Source organism: Balaenoptera borealis, assembly GCF_965194805.1.
Source record: "Balaenoptera borealis genome assembly, chromosome: 5".
Taxonomy (NCBI): domain Eukaryota; kingdom Metazoa; phylum Chordata; class Mammalia; order Artiodactyla; family Balaenopteridae; genus Balaenoptera; species Balaenoptera borealis.
In genome coordinates this window covers 31,010,884-31,030,452 of record NC_138862.1, presented here as the reverse complement: position 1 = coordinate 31,030,452, position 19,569 = coordinate 31,010,884, and the positions used below count along the sequence as shown (strand labels likewise).

At 34.8% G+C, this 19,569-nt stretch overlaps 1 protein-coding gene across 12 annotated transcripts in view; it reads right to left on the bottom strand.

The window, feature by feature from the left end:
* ROBO2 (roundabout guidance receptor 2) overlaps window positions 1-19,569 on the bottom strand; it is a 1,241,430-nt gene that overhangs the window by 507,483 nt on the left and 714,378 nt on the right. For all 12 annotated transcript variants that reach the window (XM_082392595.1, XM_082392596.1, XM_082392600.1 and 9 more), the window contains exon 2: window positions 883-1,209. In XM_082392595.1, the coding sequence (XP_082248721.1) occupies window positions 883-1,209 (327 nt within the window). The remainder of the gene's footprint in view (window positions 1-882; window positions 1,210-19,569) is intronic.

Sequence of the window (19,569 nt, the reverse complement as noted above, 5' to 3'; positions counted from 1 at the left end):
CAAAATAATTATGACACCAAATCCTCACTTATAAACCAGAAAACAAATCTAACATATTTTGAAATTTGTTCTGGAAAACCATCCAGAAAAACAAAGTTATGGACTCAATGATCAAATAGATGCAAAGCCTTGATGCCTTGATTTACTGGTGCTATTTGGGCTACCTGATTAATAAATAAATATACTTTTAAGTGGCAAAGGCAGGACAAATCCTTAGCTACTGCTGATTACCAAAACTGAGCAAGACCTTCCTCTATATGCACATTTTGTCCCTAAACAGAAATCAGTTCTCTTCTCTGATGAATTTTTTGATAAAAAAATATAGTTGCTGTTGTTGGTATATTTTCCCCTGCATGCCTAGGGTAATGATCCCTGAATTTAGCCTGGAAGTAAAAGAGTTAATATAACCTAAAGAGTATATTCTTTTTAAAGTTGCCCAATAAAAGTTAGATTTAAAAAATATATATATGTATATATATTAGTTATATATAAATAGGTAACAGGAATAGGTACAATAATGAATTTATACCTTGTATTTGATGCCATGTTACACATAAACTTTTTATTTTAACATCACCAACCTTAATATTTTATTATATCTCTCATTAATAATTCAAATTTTAAATACAACCAGCATCATCACCGCCTTGCTTGGGTATCATAATACCCACATTGCTTCAATATAAATAAATTTATTGCAACACCTTGGCTATACATTATTTTGACGAGCTTTCTTTGGAGAAGGCAAAGTAAAATTATGCAGAGAGTATTGATTGTTTTATTCTATAGGTATTAAGCATCTATGAGAACAAATCAAAGCTTATTAAAAAAAAATCAAAGTAAAAGCGCATGCCATTTATGAGATTCATTACGTTTACTTACATGCCACTTCCAGAGATGCATTTCGACTCACTGCTTCGCCAAGATAGTTCCTTGCAACACACACGTAGCTTCCTTCATCAGGTTTACTTCTGCGCCCATGCACAATGCGCAAGAAGAATAAGGATCCGCTGGGCAGAAGCATCCTGTGGGACCGGGGATCATCCTTGTCAGTCTCCACCCGCTCACCATCCTTGTACCACTCAATGGTGGGCGTTGGCCGGCCCTCGGCCTTACAGTTCAACGTGGTGGGCTCTCCCTTGGAGACAATGACATCGGAAGGGTGCTCCACAATCCGCGGGGGAAAGTCTTCCTGGCGAAGACGAGATCCTACCAAATGTGACAGAATGAAGACAAGCTTTAACATTCCTTATCTATAGCTTTTGTTTCACTGAGGTTCACATTGATAAAATTAAACTATTCAATCATTCAAACTGCACTTACTACTATTTTATTTATGTTTCAGTCTTTTGTTCTTTATGCATCTCGTAAGTCATTCCAAGTCCCTTGTGGAACAAGACAATATAGCAATAAATTAATATGTTAATTCTAATGAGTTAGGTTTAACATGTTCCATGAGTCAGGACAAATAAAAATAAGCATGAAATTTTCTTTTGGAACCAGTAAGTTGCAATGGGTACTAAGATGAGTAAGGTTAATTTCCTGTCTTCAAAGTGCTTACTATGTACTAGGGGAGAAAGCCAAGTGGACAAGTGCCTAAAATACACACATAGAAAACGTTTATCACGCTGGCATTGTGCTATCAGAGTCAACACAAAAAAAGACCTGAACATTATGTACAAATAGTAACTCAATTTAACAGATGAGGGAGAAGTTTAATGACATATATTGTCCAGGACTGTGGAAGAAGTAAGCAGTAGAGGCAGGATTTGAATCCAGGTATGTCTGACTGAGGAACTCAGGTTAAATCACTATGTTGAAATAAGTGTTGCATGGAGGTCCAAGAAATGTATTACAGGAAAAGATCGGGGAAAGTAATGTCAACTCTAACTAGAGCACAGTGAGAGGCTTCCCCTGAAAAGGTAGCATTTAAATTGAGTTGTAAAGAATGAAAATAATATGTCAACAGAAGGAGAAAGACATTCAGAATGAAGAAACAGCATGAGCAAAAGGACAGAGAAATGACAATATATGTATAATACATTTCATAATCAGGGAGGAAGTTAACGTGGCAGGTGAGGGTAAAAGGCAGTCTTATAGTCGGAGACAAAAGGGCTTAAAATACCACGCTAAGGAGTGTGACTTTTATTCCATATGGCTAACTGATTTTGAGGGAGCAGTGACATGACCATCTGTGTATTAGAAAGATTCTTTTGGTCTGTACAGTAAAAGATAGATAGCAATGGAGGCAAAAAAGACAGGTGAGAGTTACTTCTATATCCCAGAGAACAATAAAAAGAACCTGACCTTGAGACACTTAAGGTAGAAAAAAGAAGGAAGATATAAGTTATACCGTAAAATAAACACTTGACAGAATTTGGTATTCCATACAGTAAGGAAGAGTGACAGGTACCAATAACTTTCCTGTGGCTACAATGAAAACAGGGCCATTAAAAGTTAGAAGAAATAGGAAGAGAAGGACCTGTTTGGTATTTTAAGATGAAAATTTTACATAATGTACTGTTTTGAATATTTTAATTTATGAAGTGTCAGAAGCCATTATTTGTGGAAAGGTCCTACCAGCTGCTGCAAATAATTCTAAAGGAGACGGCTGAGAGAACTCTGTCTGGAGACATAATGATAATCTACATACGAGCTTTTAAAAGCTCTTACAATTTTCCAACCAATCACCCAATATTGGCACATTTCTGTTCAATAAACAGAAGTAATATTTACTCATCAATGTGATTCCAGTTAACTTTCAATATTAATTTAAAATTTGTATTTGAATTTAATAAAGGGAATTTAATTTGGTAGTGAATGAACGTTTTCTGAAGAGGATTAACTTTTAAAGGTTGCTGATTACCATTTGTTAGCTCATCAGATGCAAGAATGAACTTATACATTACAAGTGCTAGGTACCTAAAGCAAGAGTAATTTACACTACACAGGTCAAATTTTTAAGAAAAGAACTAAAGAGACCCAAAGCATTTAAATATGGACAGAAAATCACAACCTGCATCACAATAATAAAGAAGGTTATATATTGTAAGTACTGAGGCCCTAACACAAATGAGGAATTTATAGAATATAAAAAGTAAGAATTATTTTAAAAAGTAATAATCAAATAAGACCCCAAAGTACTTAATTATGAATAACTAATCATAGCTTGCAAATCAGTAGCATATTCCCAAATGTAAAGGTCTGGATACATAGCCATAGAAACTGATACTAAAATGCACCAAAAGTTATATGTCACTTTTCATGTAACAGACATATGGTAGCCACAGTCATCTTGTTTGGATACCTTCCTTGCTCTTCTCTAATCTTCCATATGCAATCATCTACATTCTCTCTAATGCCAAAGTTGTTCTATTATTAAAACTAAGCAAAAAAAAAAAACTAAGCATGTTAACTGTCCGTGTTTTTAGAGTGCTATTTTCTACATCAAAAAGTTCTCCACCTTATTAGGCAGTTTGGCCTGGATAAGGCCTGAACAGGACCTGAAATACACTAACACTTATTAAATAAAATATAGAATAATAGACTAATAAGAGAATCAGAGGCAAAACATCTAAACTATTTAGCAATAAGATTTAGAATCTAACATGTCCAATAGCACTCAGAGAATTTTAGTCATTTATCACTATAACATACGTAAACTATTCTAGTGCTGTTGCATTTGGATATTCTTGTAGTAGCTTTACTCCGGTGTTATAAAAAATTCAAAAGAATATCTACAACCTAAATGTAAGAGGTAAAGTTATCAAACAATCAAAAGAAATTACAGGAGCATATTTTTATGATCTTGAGTTAGTCAAAACCCTCATGAATATGACACCAAAATCACATGCAACAAATATATTTGTTCTTGAAAAAAACATTAGAAAAGGAAAAACAACCCACAGAATCAGAAAAAAATTGCAAATCATATATCTGATAGAGGACTTATATCTAGAACATATAAAGAACTCTTACAACTAAATAAATGTACAAATAACCGAATTTAAAAATGGGCAAAGGATTTGAATAGACATTTATCCAAAAACGTTAGACAAAAGGTCAGTAAGCACATGAAAAGATTCTCAACATCATTAGCTATCAGGAAAACGCAAATCAAAACCACGAGATGTACTTCACATCCACTAGGATGGCAATAATCCAAAAAATGTAAAATAACAAGTATTGTCTGGGACGTTGAAAAATTGAAAGCCTCATACATTGCTCGTGGGAATGTAAAATGGTACAGCCACGTCGGAAAACTATCTGGAGTTCCTCAAAAAGTTTTGGAATTAACATATGACCCAGCGATTCCACTGCCTGGTATATACCCAAGAGAAATGAAACCTTATGTCCCCACAAAAACTGTAACATTGATAGCAGCATTTTTCATAATAATTTTTTTAAATGGAAAGAACCCAAATGTCCATTAACTGATGAATGCATAAATAAACGTTATATATCCACATAATGGAATATTATTCAGCAATAAAAATGAATGAAGCACTGATACACATTATAACATAAGTGAACACTGAAAATATTATGCTAAGTGAAAGAAGCTAGTCACAAAATGATTCCACTTACATAGAAATGTCCAGAATAGTTAAATTCATAGACACAAAAATAGATTTTCAGTTGTCTAGGGTAGGTAATGGGGGTGAGAGGTGAAGGGGGACTGGAGAATCTTTTGGGGGTGATGAAAATATTCTAAAATTATTTATGGTGATGGTTGGACAACTCCATGAAAATAATAAAAACTATTATATTGTACACTTTAAATGAGTAAAGTATGTATGAATTATATCTCAATAGTTTTTAAAAAGGCATAAGTAAAGGCACTGTGAACAAATTTAATACAAGGCATTGTAACAATTCATGTTCATTCTGACCAATAGTTAGGTTATTTTCCTCATTCATAGTTTTAAGTTTAAATGTAATCATCAGGCCAGCAATGGCCAATAGGGCATAAAATAAAGTTAAAAGGTTGTACCAGTCAGATAGATGATTGATAGTCATATAGGTAGGTAGCTAGCTAGCTAGCTAGCTAGATAGATAGAATGATATGGAGAAATGCAAAAACATAGCTGCAATCTAAATTTTAAGATGTTATCAAAAGTGAGGGAATTAATTTTGAACTCCCTTAAATTCAGACATTACACAACTATAGCAGTGACCCTTAAGATGGGTAAGCCTTAGATGGGTTCGTGAATTCTTTGAAATTGTGTATAAAAATGGGTATTCTTGTGTGGGCAGGAGGGAGTAGTAGCAACAGGGGCTACAGATTTCATCAAATTTCCAAAGAGGTCTGAGGCTTTAAAATTATGAAGGGCCACTAAAGTACTAGGATCAAAACAACCCCATTATTTGGTTAAAAAACAAAAACAAAAAAACAAAAAAGATAGCTGAGTTGTCAGCCAAAGTCACTGGGGATTCAAAACCCAACAGTAGAGGGGGCTGTTCATCACATGAAAAGCCATGAAACAGTTTAACTTCAAAAGCTTTGATATCCAAGGGCAAATAAGAAATACAGGGTTCCCAGCCCAACCCCAGACCTACAGAATCAGAATCCGCATCTTAACAAGATTCCCTGGCAATGCATATGTGCATTAAAGTTTGAGAAGCACTGCTTTAAACAGTTTTAGTATGACCTTGAGCTAAGGATGGTTTAATATTTTTAGCATGTTGTTAAAAAAAGAGGAGGAAGAAGGATAAAAGAAGCAGAAGGTGAAGGAAGAACGAGACTGTATATTGTCTACAAAGCTTGAAATACTGTGATCTGATCCTCTGCAGAAAAAGTTGGCCAATCCTGCTCTAGAGCACCTGTTTATCAATTTCCATTAATAACTTTAGTTTATTTGTTTATTTTTTTATATAGGACCATAGAACTCTTTTCTCCAGATTTCAGATGAAAAAATACGTCAACAGCAGGAAAATAATATTTTGCTTATGTAATGGGAAATATTCAGGATCTCTATTTGGTCAGATGCGCTAAGCACTGTATCAGAATTACTATCTGCAATACTAACTTTGCTTGCAGCTGATAGCAAGTTTGGACATCATTTTATGTCTTAATTATGAATTGTGCAATAAAATAGTCATTTTAATCTAAAACATTTTATTCAACTGTCTTTAGATATTATAAGGAAACAATGTAAATTAGTCATAGGGTACTATAGGTGAATATCCAAATGTTTATTTTTACTGTCCAAGAAAGTAAGCTATAAAATAGTCAAGTGATTTGTCCATAATTGAACAGCTATTAGAGGCAGAATTAGAACTCAAGGCCTTTCATCCAAAATGTACTAGGCTTCTGAAAATGCTGGAAGCTTAAGGAAAGAATGCACACTACAATGAGACTAATTACAAAACCCCTTCTAAAACTGATTTCAGTAAAATAAGTCAAATTAATGCCTCTAGTCGTAATAAAATCAGAAAACATCTTCCTTGTTTTTTCAAAGTGTGATTCTTAGACTACTGGCATCAAAATCACCTGGGATATTTTTTTAAATGAAGATTCTTGGGTCCACACTGAACAGAATGCATCAGAAGTTACAAGCGGAAGGATCTAAGAAGCTGCAGTTATAGCATGCCTACCAGGAGAAGGGCATGCACTTACATCTGGCTAGATGTAAGCACGCCACAGAAATACCAAATTAGTGAGCTGGATGAAGCTGCATCTTTGAATAGTGTTCTAAGCACCCACATTTACATAATGGATTATTTCCGCTTCTCAGAAACTCTCAAACAATGATTTTGTAATGATTTTAGTAAAATATTTAATAAAAAGCAAATTGAATGGTTTATTAGTGCTTTAAACTTTAAAGAATTGGAGGTGAAGTATAAAATCATAATTTGTGAATATATTTAAATTTAGTTTTATTTAGTCAATAACCACTCATTTGCAGTGAGTGCTACAGAAGTGTTGTTTTCACAAGTGATTTCAATTACATAATAAGGAGGATAAAGCACTGAGAATACCTGTTGATTTCATTTCACGTATTTGAAAGTAAACTTCTTCTGTCTCCTTATTCAGTTGGAATATAATATTTCCTTGGACTAAGCTTTACTTTTCATTCACATACTAGATAGCATATCTAGCTAAGCAACACATTTCAAACTTCTCTGAATTTTCCCTCCAGCAAAATTTCTATGCAGTGTCCGTTTTCCTTTTTCTTAAAAACGTACGTAATATACATTGTGTCCTAGTTCATAATAAGTATGTTTGTTTTAACAAAATATTTTCCAAAAAGTTTAGTAAAATAAAGCCAGCAAGATATTCTATGATTACTCCAGATCTGAGTGTGACCAGAGATTCTTCCTGAAGTTATCCCTCCCCCAGTTTGAGAGGTACCTAGTGCAACATGAAAAAGTGAAGGCTGGATGACCCATCACAAAAAAGAGGTGGTGTGGTAGGAATAAAGGAATGGGTTATTGACCAGCAAATATTTATGCCTTACTTTTACCAGGTACAAATCAGAACACTAATGTCTCAAGAGTTGGTTTAGATGATTAAAAGAAATCATATATATAGATCACCAGGACATGTGGTAAGCATCCAGTGTACCTTATATTTCCCGTCTATAAACTATTACAAATATTCTTTCCAAAATTTGCCCCTTAAAACGAATCACACTGACAAGTTTCTCCTTTCTGAGGTCATTCTTGTATTAATTTTTTCTGCATGGTAAATTTTAGCTGGACCAGGCTGATCGCTTTACACTAGATTTCAAAAGGATTAAAGCCCTTACTGCTTTCTATTTTACCAGAATAAATCCTATTCAAAATTTTCTCCACAGAAAGAAACATATCTCAGTGCCACTACTAATGCTGTCCACATTTATTAGTGAGCTCATGTAATTTGTAATGCAATGGAGTTAATTAATCACTCCATCAAGTCTGTCCTTAGAACTTTTCCATCCTTGAATTCTTCATAATGATTAAGTTCCAGTGTACTTCCCTTATCAGAGGGGGGAAAATAGAAGAGGGATAAAAGAAACTTTTTTTTCCTAGGAGTCCTATGATGTGATAAGATGTGGTGAGAAAGCTAATGTTTGGAAAACACAAAGACTGTTTTATCCATTTGAACCTTACTGAAATTCTCTCAGGAGATGATCTAATTTAGCAATGAACTAAATACATTTATAAGATTCTCATTTCTTCTGGAAGCACAGCAGTGTTAAAAATAAGTTTAAATTAGAAAGGACATCAAAATTAAATTGAGGCCTGAAATACTACTTATTTATTACAGAAATTCTAAACGGCTTCTTTTTTTTAGATTCTTTCCCCATATAGGCCGTTACAGAGTACTGAGTAGAGTTCCCTGTGCTACACAGCAGGTTCTTATTAGTTATTTATTTTATACGTAGTAGTGTATATATGTCAGTCGCAATCTCCCAATTTATCCACCCCCCATACCCTAGTGACCATAAGATTGTTTTCTACATCCGTGACTCTACTTCTGTTTTGTAAATAAATTCATTTGTACCCTATTTTTAGATTCCACATATAAGCAATATCATATGACATTTGTATTTCTGTGTCTGACTTACTTCACTCAGTATGATAATCTCTAGGTCCATCCACATCTCTACAAATGACCCAATTTCATTTCTTTTTATGACTTAGTAATATTCCATTATATCTATGTACCACATCTTCTTTACCCATTCATCTGTTGATGAACATTTAGGTTGCCTCCATGCCTTGGCTATTGTAAATAGAGTTGCAATGAACATTGGGGTGCATGTATCTTTTCGAGTTATGGTTTACTCCGGGTTATGCCCAGGAGTAGGACTGCTGGGTTATATGGTAGTTCTATTTTTAGTTTTTTAAGGAATCTCCATACTGTTCTCCATAGTGGCTGTACCAATTTACATTCCCACCAACAGTATAGGAGGGTTCCCTTTTCTCCACACCCTCTCCAGCATTTATTGTTTGTATATTTTTTGATGATGGCCATTCTGACTGGTGTGAGGTGATATCTCACTGCAGTTTTGATTTGCATTTCTCTAATAATTAGCGATGTTGAGCATCTTTCATGTGCTTTTCGGCCATCTGTATGGCTTCTTTGGAGAAACATCTATTTAGATCTTCTGCCCATTTTTGATTGGGTTATTTTTTTTTTTTGATATTGAGCTGCATGAGCTATTTGTATATTTTGGAGATTAATCCCTGTTTTGGTGCTAAGTGGCTTTTTAATGTCATAAAACTAAAGGGACAAGGGTGTGAAAGGAAAATGACAAAGATTAAAGACATTCCTTGTCAAACTTGGCAGCCTTAATTCTGAAAGTTTCAGTTGTACAATATGGCATCTAGTATCGTCCCTATGTACCCAGTCTTCCAGGTCCAACAGGCAAAACATTGAGCTACCAGAGACCCTCTTGTCCCAAACGGCACTTTAGAGTTGAGAAGGAGAAAGAAAAAGAGAAGCAAATAATTGAAGTTTCTTTCCCCAAAGCTGAGACTAGAACACTTTGCCTTAGCTGGGAGTCCATTTCCAGGACAACTTTTTCTTCTCTATCTCTCCTCCTTCTTACCCGTATTTTGGGTAAGTCTAAAATAGAAAGTCCCAAGTACTAGATTTCAGTTATTGGGTTTTTTTGTTTGTTTTGGTTTGGCTTCTTTTTTCCTTGGCCATTGTTTGTTAGGTATGTGACCTTAAGCAAGTTACCTAAACTTTCTCATGGTACCATTTCTTCATCCCAAAACTGAGGCAACTAGAAGAGTAAGTTGCTACAAGTTCATTGTTTTATAACATGATACACTTTTTATGGCTGTCACATCATAATGGACATAGCCATAGGAAAAGATAATAGGGAGCAATTTAAATTTATTACCACAGAGCAAATTTTTAAAGATATACACTATAGATTAATGTTTATACTTTTAATATACATAGAGATTAGAAAGGTTTGCCCTTGATAGGTCTTATGTCTACTATCAAAAAGCAATGGCTGCCAAAATGCCTTCTTAGAGCACCCTCCAAAGGTTAACAATGATTTAAAAGCTTTTGTTTAAAAAGCAGCTCGTGTAACACTTAGAATTTATTCTTAAATTTATGTTATATTTACTTACATTGCCAATAAATACATGGTGCTACAAATCATTTAAACCAAACACCAACTGGTAAAACATAGGTACTTATCTTAAAAGTAAATTGTTTATTTAAAATATAAACAATTAATCAATTATTTATAATATAATCTTAGTCAAAGATATTTAAAATTTCCTTCCTTATTCAGGGTGAGTAGCTGCTATTTTAGGATAAGGTAACTAAGGCAGCTTTCATAAAACTTTTCTCTGAATTTCACAACTGTATTTCAGGTCTTTATCAGTGTATCCTTAGCAGAAATTACTGAAAATATTAAAAGTGGAACACATTTTCCCTCTTTGTTTCCCCACCACCTCATGTTACTCAGTGCCCTTGTTACATAAGTTTTTAATTGCTTAACATAGTAATTCATTTTCTGGCTGCCTACATCCAATGCAGTGAGCCACTGACCTCTTGTGAGCAGGTGGGGCCAGGTGACAGAACACCAGCATCCAGATGGAAGGCAGGACTGGTTTGGGCAAGTTAAAACCAATAGCAGAAAGCAATCAAAAACAGGGGTTAAACACACGAGAATATCTATATAAAACTGAAGAGAAATTTTGAAACCACAAGTCTCTAAGTTTCCAGTAAGTTTTTAGTAGTGATTTACTCCTGAGAAATAAAAAAATTAATTTCCTACTTTATAAATTCATTTTCCAACAATTCAGTGAGGAGCCAACGTATTAACCTGGACATTCATCCAAAACTATTTCAAATCAATTTGTTACATCTTACCATGGTTGAAGTCATTCTTTAAAGAGTGATTTGCCACCAAATCAGAGGTTTTCATGGGTTATGCAGATTTGCCTTATGGTGACAAAAACAATCTGTATTCCAGGAAGATATCTTTGAAATTTAGCTTCTTACTGTCGTATTTATAATATTTTGATGTGGTTTTAAAATTGCATTTGGCTTTGCAAAAGATGATGCAATGAAACAATCTCCAACCTCATTCAATTGTTTAATAATGTTTAATTTTCTAAAAACTATCAATATTTATTCGGTGGAGACTCCAGAAAAGGGCATTCTCCTTACATAAACTCCTAATGTACTGATAACATTTTGGCTTTCTATTCTATTTCCTAAGCAATATATTCTGAAAATGCTGTGGCAGTAGCATTAATCTTAGTAACTGCAGAGTCAAAGGTCCCAGGGTCAGTGTCAGAAAACACCATTCCTACTAGCACTGATACTTTACACCTGTGCTAATAAGCTCTGCTAAATATTTAGTTTCTGATAAATTTGCCTAAAACTCGACATATTTTCCTCTTATCTGAAATGTTTTATTATAAATTTAAATTGAGATTCAATAACCCTAGTTAAAATTGCAAACGTCATTTACTGTATAGTGACTAAGGCTTTTTTAAACAGAATTGAGAATGTTAATACAATCCAGAAACTTTCTTTAAAGAATAATGGCTAAGTCATTACCCCCCAAATTATAGCTGTCATGAGCCAAATGTATTAGCTGCATCGTCTCCAAGTCATACACACAATGACTGGTTTTAGACTTGTTCATTTCCAACTGACATCCAACTGCAATTTGGCCTAACATATGAAATCGCATTGCATTACACCATCATCTTCTTAAATATGGTTCTTAAACCATGGATTACCTTATGTGGAATAGAGGAGGACACCTCAGATATTGGGGGTAAAATTTTGTGTGCACGTGCGCATGTACGTTTTTAAGAAATAACAAAGCAGATCTTTGACAGTTAATACAGATTTTCTGTCTTTAAGAAGACTCTGACTTGCAATTGCTCTTGTCCAAGTGTGAGATAGGACTATGAAATCAGGCAAGTTTCCTACCCTCTCCACACTTTGGTTTCCATATCTATAAAACATAGCAGTACCAACCTAATATTGTTGTGAAGACTACATGAGATTTTTCCATGTGCTGAGCACACAGGAAGCACTCAGTGAATGTTCACTACTATTAGTGTTACTATAATGCATAATTCTTTTATTAGTATCACCTCTATCACTATACTCAAAGGAATTTGTGACCCCATAAAGCTAAAGACTACCATCTATAAGATATAGTCTTTTTTATGCAATAATAAGTCATTCAAAATACAAAAACAGAATAGTTTCTGCCTATCTCTCTATTGTGATTTTCTACTACTGCCTGTTCTTACCTACCAAATCAAAGGTCATTCTGAATAATATACCTTACCTACATTTCCCTAAAGCCTCCATGTTTTCAACAACTCTGCACCTTAGGTTTGCCACATACACTATCAAGTTCTAAAGATGAAAATATTAGGTGCTCAATCAATATTATATATAAATGCATGAATAAATATATCACTTTTGCTATTCTTTCAGTGGAGCTATAGCAACTAAAGAATACTTCTACTGTAGTTCATGACAAATTGGATGGGTGAGACTTTAGTATTTAGACAGGCATTACTGTCTAGGCATGCTGAAGAAATTACCTGCAAATTATATTCATTGGAATTTAATCAAATATCGATGTTTAATAATTCTTTGTGTGTCCTTAAATATTTTATTGAAATTGGTTATACCAATACTGATGATTTTTCTTTATGTAAATCTTGAAACCACTGCGTGATTAATACATGGGAAGAATCTATTTTTTGGTGACTTTTCCATTATAAATTTAACGAGAATTAAGGACTATCAAAAGAATCTTTTTGAGGGCACAATAACATGACTGAAGTTATGGGAACAAGAGTATTATCAGAACACTGTCTGAAATTAACCCTTACCAGTAGTTTAAAGCGGTGGTGATAAAACCATTTTCTCACTTTTAAAGCAACATATTTCTTCCTTGAAGTCTCTAAATTATAGTTCTGTGAAATTATGTATCCTTAAAATAACGCTAAGATCTCTTGCAATTAAAAAAAAAATAAAAAGACAAGTCAAAGATGGGTATAGCAATCCCAAAGATGAGAAGATTTTCTCTTGCATAGTAGGAACAGCCATATTGTATTTAGTTTTTCTTAATGTTGTACAATGGACTGATGTTGTACAATGCTGTAATTCTTTTTCTGAAGCCTATACCTTGGAGAGTAAAGGAGGTTTATAAAGGTATCTGAATACAACTTATACTTATTGCTTTGTCTTTGACAATCAAGCTCAGAGTGAATGAGCTTTCACAGTTGACCAAACCGAATGGAAGTGACAGCGTCACATTTCTGTGGAGGTATTTGCAATATAGGCACCTAAATTCACTGTTGAAATGTTTATTCCACTAAAAACACCTTGAACAAGATTTTGATCCAGAAGACGCTGAAAAAGAAGCCATGTTTAATCAGTTGCAAATAGTTCTTAGGCTTGGAATTGAATGTTTTCAAGTCTTCAGCATACTGTCAAAAAATTTCAAAGTTGGCATTTTGTCCTTCGCTTTATGCATTGCATTAAAATAATAAATAAATGTAAATCTAAATTAGTCTCTTTAAGAAAAAAAGATTGATTTAGTAAATCACAATGATTTTGATATAACTTCTGTCGTAAGGCGTACAAATGGTTAGTTAAATTTAGACTGAAAATCAGAGTAGCTTTAGTCTAGCAGATAAAGAATATGAGTTACCTTAATTATCAGGATACTTTTCATTTGGGGATCTACTTTCTCTTCATTTTTGTTTATTTATGCTATCTGTTGATGCCTTTAAAAAATGAGTGATTTAATAAAACTTTAAATTTCCTTTCAAGGGATGTCTTCTGTTTCAGAGTGAAATGACCACCACATAACATCATTGCTGCAACAGGAATACTGAGTGTAGTTTTCAGTTAAAAGAGCTTGTCTGCATAGAGAAAAACGAGCTTGTTTTTCTGCTGGATGGAGAAAAGCAGCAAATGGGAGTGCTATAAATATTTTAAAATGATCTTTTTCTGCTTGAATTATGTTTCACTAAAATACATCAGAGACTCAATTCCTTGGGTCTCTCAAAAAACGTCTGCAGTTTCTAGAGAACTTACGAAAAGTGTTATTTTCCACTCATTTCATTTACTTTGAAGCCTTATCAGATGAGGGATCAAATGAAACCGATCATCCCCAGGTTTTCCCAGGTTATTACCATAAGGACATGGAATTAACCTCCAACCAGCCACTCTCAAAATGCAATGCTTTCTTGTCACAAAGCAAAAGAAGTGGAACACAAAGAATTATTCTGGATTATGTTGAAGGGAAAGAAAATGCTGACAGGCAGAGGAATAAAAAAGTAGAGGAATAAAAAAGTATAGAGTTATGGTAATTGTGAAAGACAAGAATAACAATAGCTTAGAATAGGGTGGTTATTTTTTTTAATGTAGGAAGTTGCTTTTACAGTCAAGTACTCAATACATCAAACTCTGACAAGTTGGATTTTATAAAAAAGCAGCAACTGAAAATCTGGAAGAAAATGAAAGGTGTATGAATTTTAAAAGAGTATAATGATGTTTGCTTAATATGCCAGGTAGGTATACTACTTTCAAAAGTGGCAATAATAACTGTATTGGGGTTTTTTTTGTATGAGATATACAAACTGTTGTTGACATTTAAAAAATAAAGAACATTGTTACTGGGTACTTTTGTTATAAATTTCTATCACTAGCGCAAAAAAATCTTTGAGTTACATGTAAACTACTGAACTAGACGTTTGAATTAAGTCAAATAATTTCTGGCTCAATAGTTAAGGCCTCCTAAGACCTCGGCTCTTCTCTTCAGTGTATGGGGACTCATTCCCTCTCACTGTGTCAGGTATCATTTCTATGACAACAAGAGCCAAATCTCTAGTTTTGTATCTCCAGCTGAGGAAAGCTCTAGGCTTGTTTCAGGTGCCTACTGAATGCTCATTCATAACCTCAAATTCTGTATCTCTCAAAGTGGATCCCACCCCTCTCTCCTGTCCCATACTTCATCCTTCTCTTCTTCCTGACATAATTCCATCTTTCTTCAGGTCCCTAATACTAAAAGTCTTAGTTGTAGGGTTTAACCCCTCAATGTCTTTCATATCCACTTAGGCACAGATTCCTGTGGATTCTTCCTTCTTTCTCTCACTTTATGTCTACTGCTCACTTCCATCCCTCTCTAGGCTCAATTTCACACTATCATTATTCCAAAAGCCTTAGAGTTTCTCAGTTCCAAGTACATTCTTATTCCTTTCCCTCATCATTCTACACCTAGAAAAATATATTCGGATTTTAGAGAGCTAGGTGTAACTTTCCTTTAAGCAAACAAAGAAGTAGGTTAGCCAGCTAAATCTTCTCAAACTTTCACAGAGTGCTCTAAATTCTTTTCACTCCCTTGGCCAGTAAAAATGCATTTATTCAGCCAGCTGAATTACAAATTGCACTTTTCTAAGTCCAGCTTATGCAGCCAGGATTAAGCAAATTGCCTTGTGAGTTTTACGATGAAGCACAAAACTCTGAACCATCATGCCAAGGCTCGGCATTTATTTGGACAGCATTTACTCATGCTGCCACGATGTCTTTGCAACACTGATTTATAGTCAAAGGTGCCAGAACATCATTTACTGTATTAAAACTTGGCTGTGTTTCTCCATTTTCTGAGTTCACTGCAAGTTTGAAAAAATATGTTGACTGCAGGGGAAAAAATGAGATGCAGAACCCTTACTTACTGAGGTAGCTTACACTTGATAAATGTATCTAAACTGCCCACACTGAAATCAGGCCTATGGAACAGCTTTGTCACATGAATCCTGAAATGATGATGCAGGCATTGATAAAATCAGGCTGATTTTTTTTCTATTTTACTTATGAGTACCTTTAAATATAAAATAACGAAATACCACCTAGTAAATAAGCACCTTAATTTAATTTCTAAACATTCCCTGCGAGATAATTAGCAAAAAAAAATAAGAAGAAAAAAGACTGTAGTAGCTTCAATGTAGTTAACACACATTCACCAACCTCAGCATTTATATGTCTACTATGTGAAGTTTGAACTCAAATGTACAAAAACAATGAAACACAATTCGCAGTGAAAATACAGCCACTGTCTAAAGTCTATCAACAATCAGGCAATGGAGGAGGTTGTATATCTGTTGTCATTAGTTTACAACCAAGTGATTTCTTTAATTATCCTCAATGGGCTCAACAAGGTATTAAACACCCAATGATCAGTCACGGAAACAAAGGCATGAATAAGAGCACAACGTCTGACTTTGCCAGGCTCAATGAGCTCCACCTTGATGTACTGATGGTTCTTAATGAAGACAACTGCCACCAATTAGACAACTGACAATTAGGTTGAAAACTAAAGTGTCCAAACAGGAACAAGGGACTGACCCCTGAATACTAAATTATTTTTAGGTGGCATTTAATCACTCTCACAACAGCAAGAGACAGATTTTAGGGGTTGCTCTTTACTCCAATGAGGAATTCTGCTTTACACTTTACATTTTGCAGGTTGACATGTTAGCTTTTTTTTCACTCTTCTAAATTTTGCTGGAATCTAGCTTGAAACACTATTTCATTATGATTAACTTGTATCAATGAACATACAATTAGAAAGATGGGCCACAAACAATATTTAAACATAGGATCTAAGCAGATAGTGCATAGATTCTGGATTTAGACAGACCTCAGGTTTAGTTCTGGCTCCTAGAGGGCAGGTTATTTCTTAAGTAGAAGATACGAGTGTCACATTATTTAGCCAATATTTAGAGTGTCTAAAGCTATCTTAGTACTGGGGCCTGTCCAATAAGGATTGAGGAGAAGTCCCAGGTCAGCCTAGGGGAGGAGTGGCCTTTTTTGTAAATATATCATATAAATAGGAGACACATAGGAAATATATATCATATCCATATATATATATATACACACACACATACCCATATATATCCATGTATATATCTTATTCCCACATCAAGAATATTGCCTGAAGAGATCATTGCCCACAGAATTTTCTTCAAAAAACCAAAAAGTTTCAAACACTGAACACACTTTTGCACAAGCCACTGCCTTCCCCCACATAAAAAAAAGACAGTCTTTCTGTTTGTACACCAGCCGGCATCCCACATTTGCCCGTACTAGGATTATTTCTGAATGATGTGGCACAACCTTTAATGATATGCTTCTTGCATCACAGGATTCAATGTTCCACTTTTGTCCATCTCGTTGCTTTAGTCTCCAGAAGTTGCATTTGCCTGATTATTATTAATACACAGGGGCATTTCTGCACGGCTGCCCTTAGAGCCCACACGCCTGGGCTGCCTCAGAGGTAAGATCACCTTTGGATCTCCACTGGCTCTGTTCCCTTGGACGGGACCCAAGACAGAACTGCCTTATGTGGGATTTCACTGCTGTGGCCAATGGTGTAATAATGAGGTTCCCATGTCAATACACCTTGGATTTTCAAGGGTCGTATTTCCAATACAAGCACAGGCATTTAAAATGATGTGTTTCTTTTAATTTCATTTCATTCAACTTTTTTCTTTCAGGATCAGGTCCAATACTATACACCAAAATGCATAACACTGTCAATAACTTGAAATTTCCCATAAACTAGCATAGAGACATCACACACACACACACACACACAGGTATAAACACAGTCACAGAATTATGGGAACAAAATTTTTCTCATTCTTCCCTCCAAGGAGAAATCTGTCATTCAACATTAATGTCAAATATTTGAGTCATTAAGCAAAACATATAACTCCAATGGATATCTTATAAAAAACAGAATGTAGAATATATATAATTTTATAATCAAATTAATATAGCCACTCATTTTTAGTGGAACCGTGTCTAGTCATTAATGCAAAACTTCAAATAACTATGTATTTATGAACAGAAATATATGAGCAAAGATTTTCAAGCTTACTGCACTCCTGCCAAAGGCAGTTAGTTGTAAGCATGAGGCAAAGGACACGGGTCTACCCCCAGAGTCAACTGTAGCTAGCTCAGCTGACGAGAGCTTTCCGATTCTTGGCAGAATAACAGATTCTCAAGCAGAGAGGGGATAGGGGTGAGATTTTTTCTTCTGTAAGTAACTTAATGAATGAAGTACTAATTAACATTATGGCATTGATAAATGGAGAGAGAGATTAGGGATGTACTCGATACTCAGACCTTCGCAGATGGACGGTCAAAGCCACATTAATTCCTATCTCATTGGAGCATCTGCTTCTCCCATAATCCACTGCCCCTTGGTACAAACAACACAAACTGTTGTGACTCAATTCGATTTATATCAATCTAATTTCTTTTAATCCAATTTGTATTCCAATCTACTACCTTCTAATCACTTAAATCTTCAGCCTCCATCTGGTAAATTTTCTCTCAAAATTAACCGAGCAGATGCCTCTGCGATTGTCCTCCACAGTCAAGCTAATCAGACCCTCGCAGTGGCCTATAGAATCTGCTGAATAGGTACGTGACTTACGGTGTTGCCCTTCCAGTTACAAAATCTGTGAGGTAGGAAGACCATTTAATATGTCATTAATTGGTTCATTTGCATAACACTGCTTGGGAAGAAGCACTGGACACAAAAGCCAAGAGAAGAAAACTACAGGAAGAGAGCAAAATGCGCTCATTTCTCAAATGAGCTTTACAATTCAATCTGTCTTCTCTTTAGGTTAACAAATATGGGGTGAGAATATTATTTAATATTGCATGGTCTAAAAAGCTACCTACCCTCTGCAGGATATGGTATTAGAGGAGTTTTGTCTAGTCATCACAAAGTCATACTGAGACCTAACTTTGGTTGACAAACATATTCTTAAAATATGCTTCTGAATTTTGGAACTATGCACTAATTTATTCACTGGAGCATATGTCATATAAACAATAAAGCCCCTGGCTAGCACTGACTTCCACTCCCACGGAAGTTCCACTGTGATCCATAATTAACACCACAAATTAAACATCCCCTATGAGAAAGCTGGCAGCACTACCTGTGGAATAAACATCATTCTGGAGACACAGTAATTAACAAAAATGTAAATAAATAAAAGGACCCAAGACATATAAAGACAAACACTATACTGAACTACTTTGAAGTGGAATAGGTTTGCATAGGAGACTTGGTTTCATTAATTTACAGTCATACTTACACACACAGTGTATCATCTCGATAATATTTTTAAATATTTTTTTCAAATTTCAAGATATCATAAATAGAAATACTAAAGTGTTCCATGTGCCCACATAAGGATTTAGCCTCAGGAAGCCTTTCGCTGTTAGAAAAACTTGAAAAATTAGCGTAGAAAATCATTAAATCTACAACATAGTCTTAGAGTGAAGAATTCTTGATACGTCAGCCTCATTAACATTATGAAACAGAAAAATGTCAAAATGCCTTCATAAAGCATAACATAAAGCATAAACTGTTGGATTAAACAATTGAATGTAGAATCTATTTCTATAACTTTGACTAGAGTAAGATATAAAAGGTAAGGCCTCTTGTGGTTGGGTCACTGGGTGTCCAATATAACCAGAGAAACCCAGGTGGAGAAATCAGAGGGCAACAGCATTGGATCTTCTGGGAAACTGGCAGGACT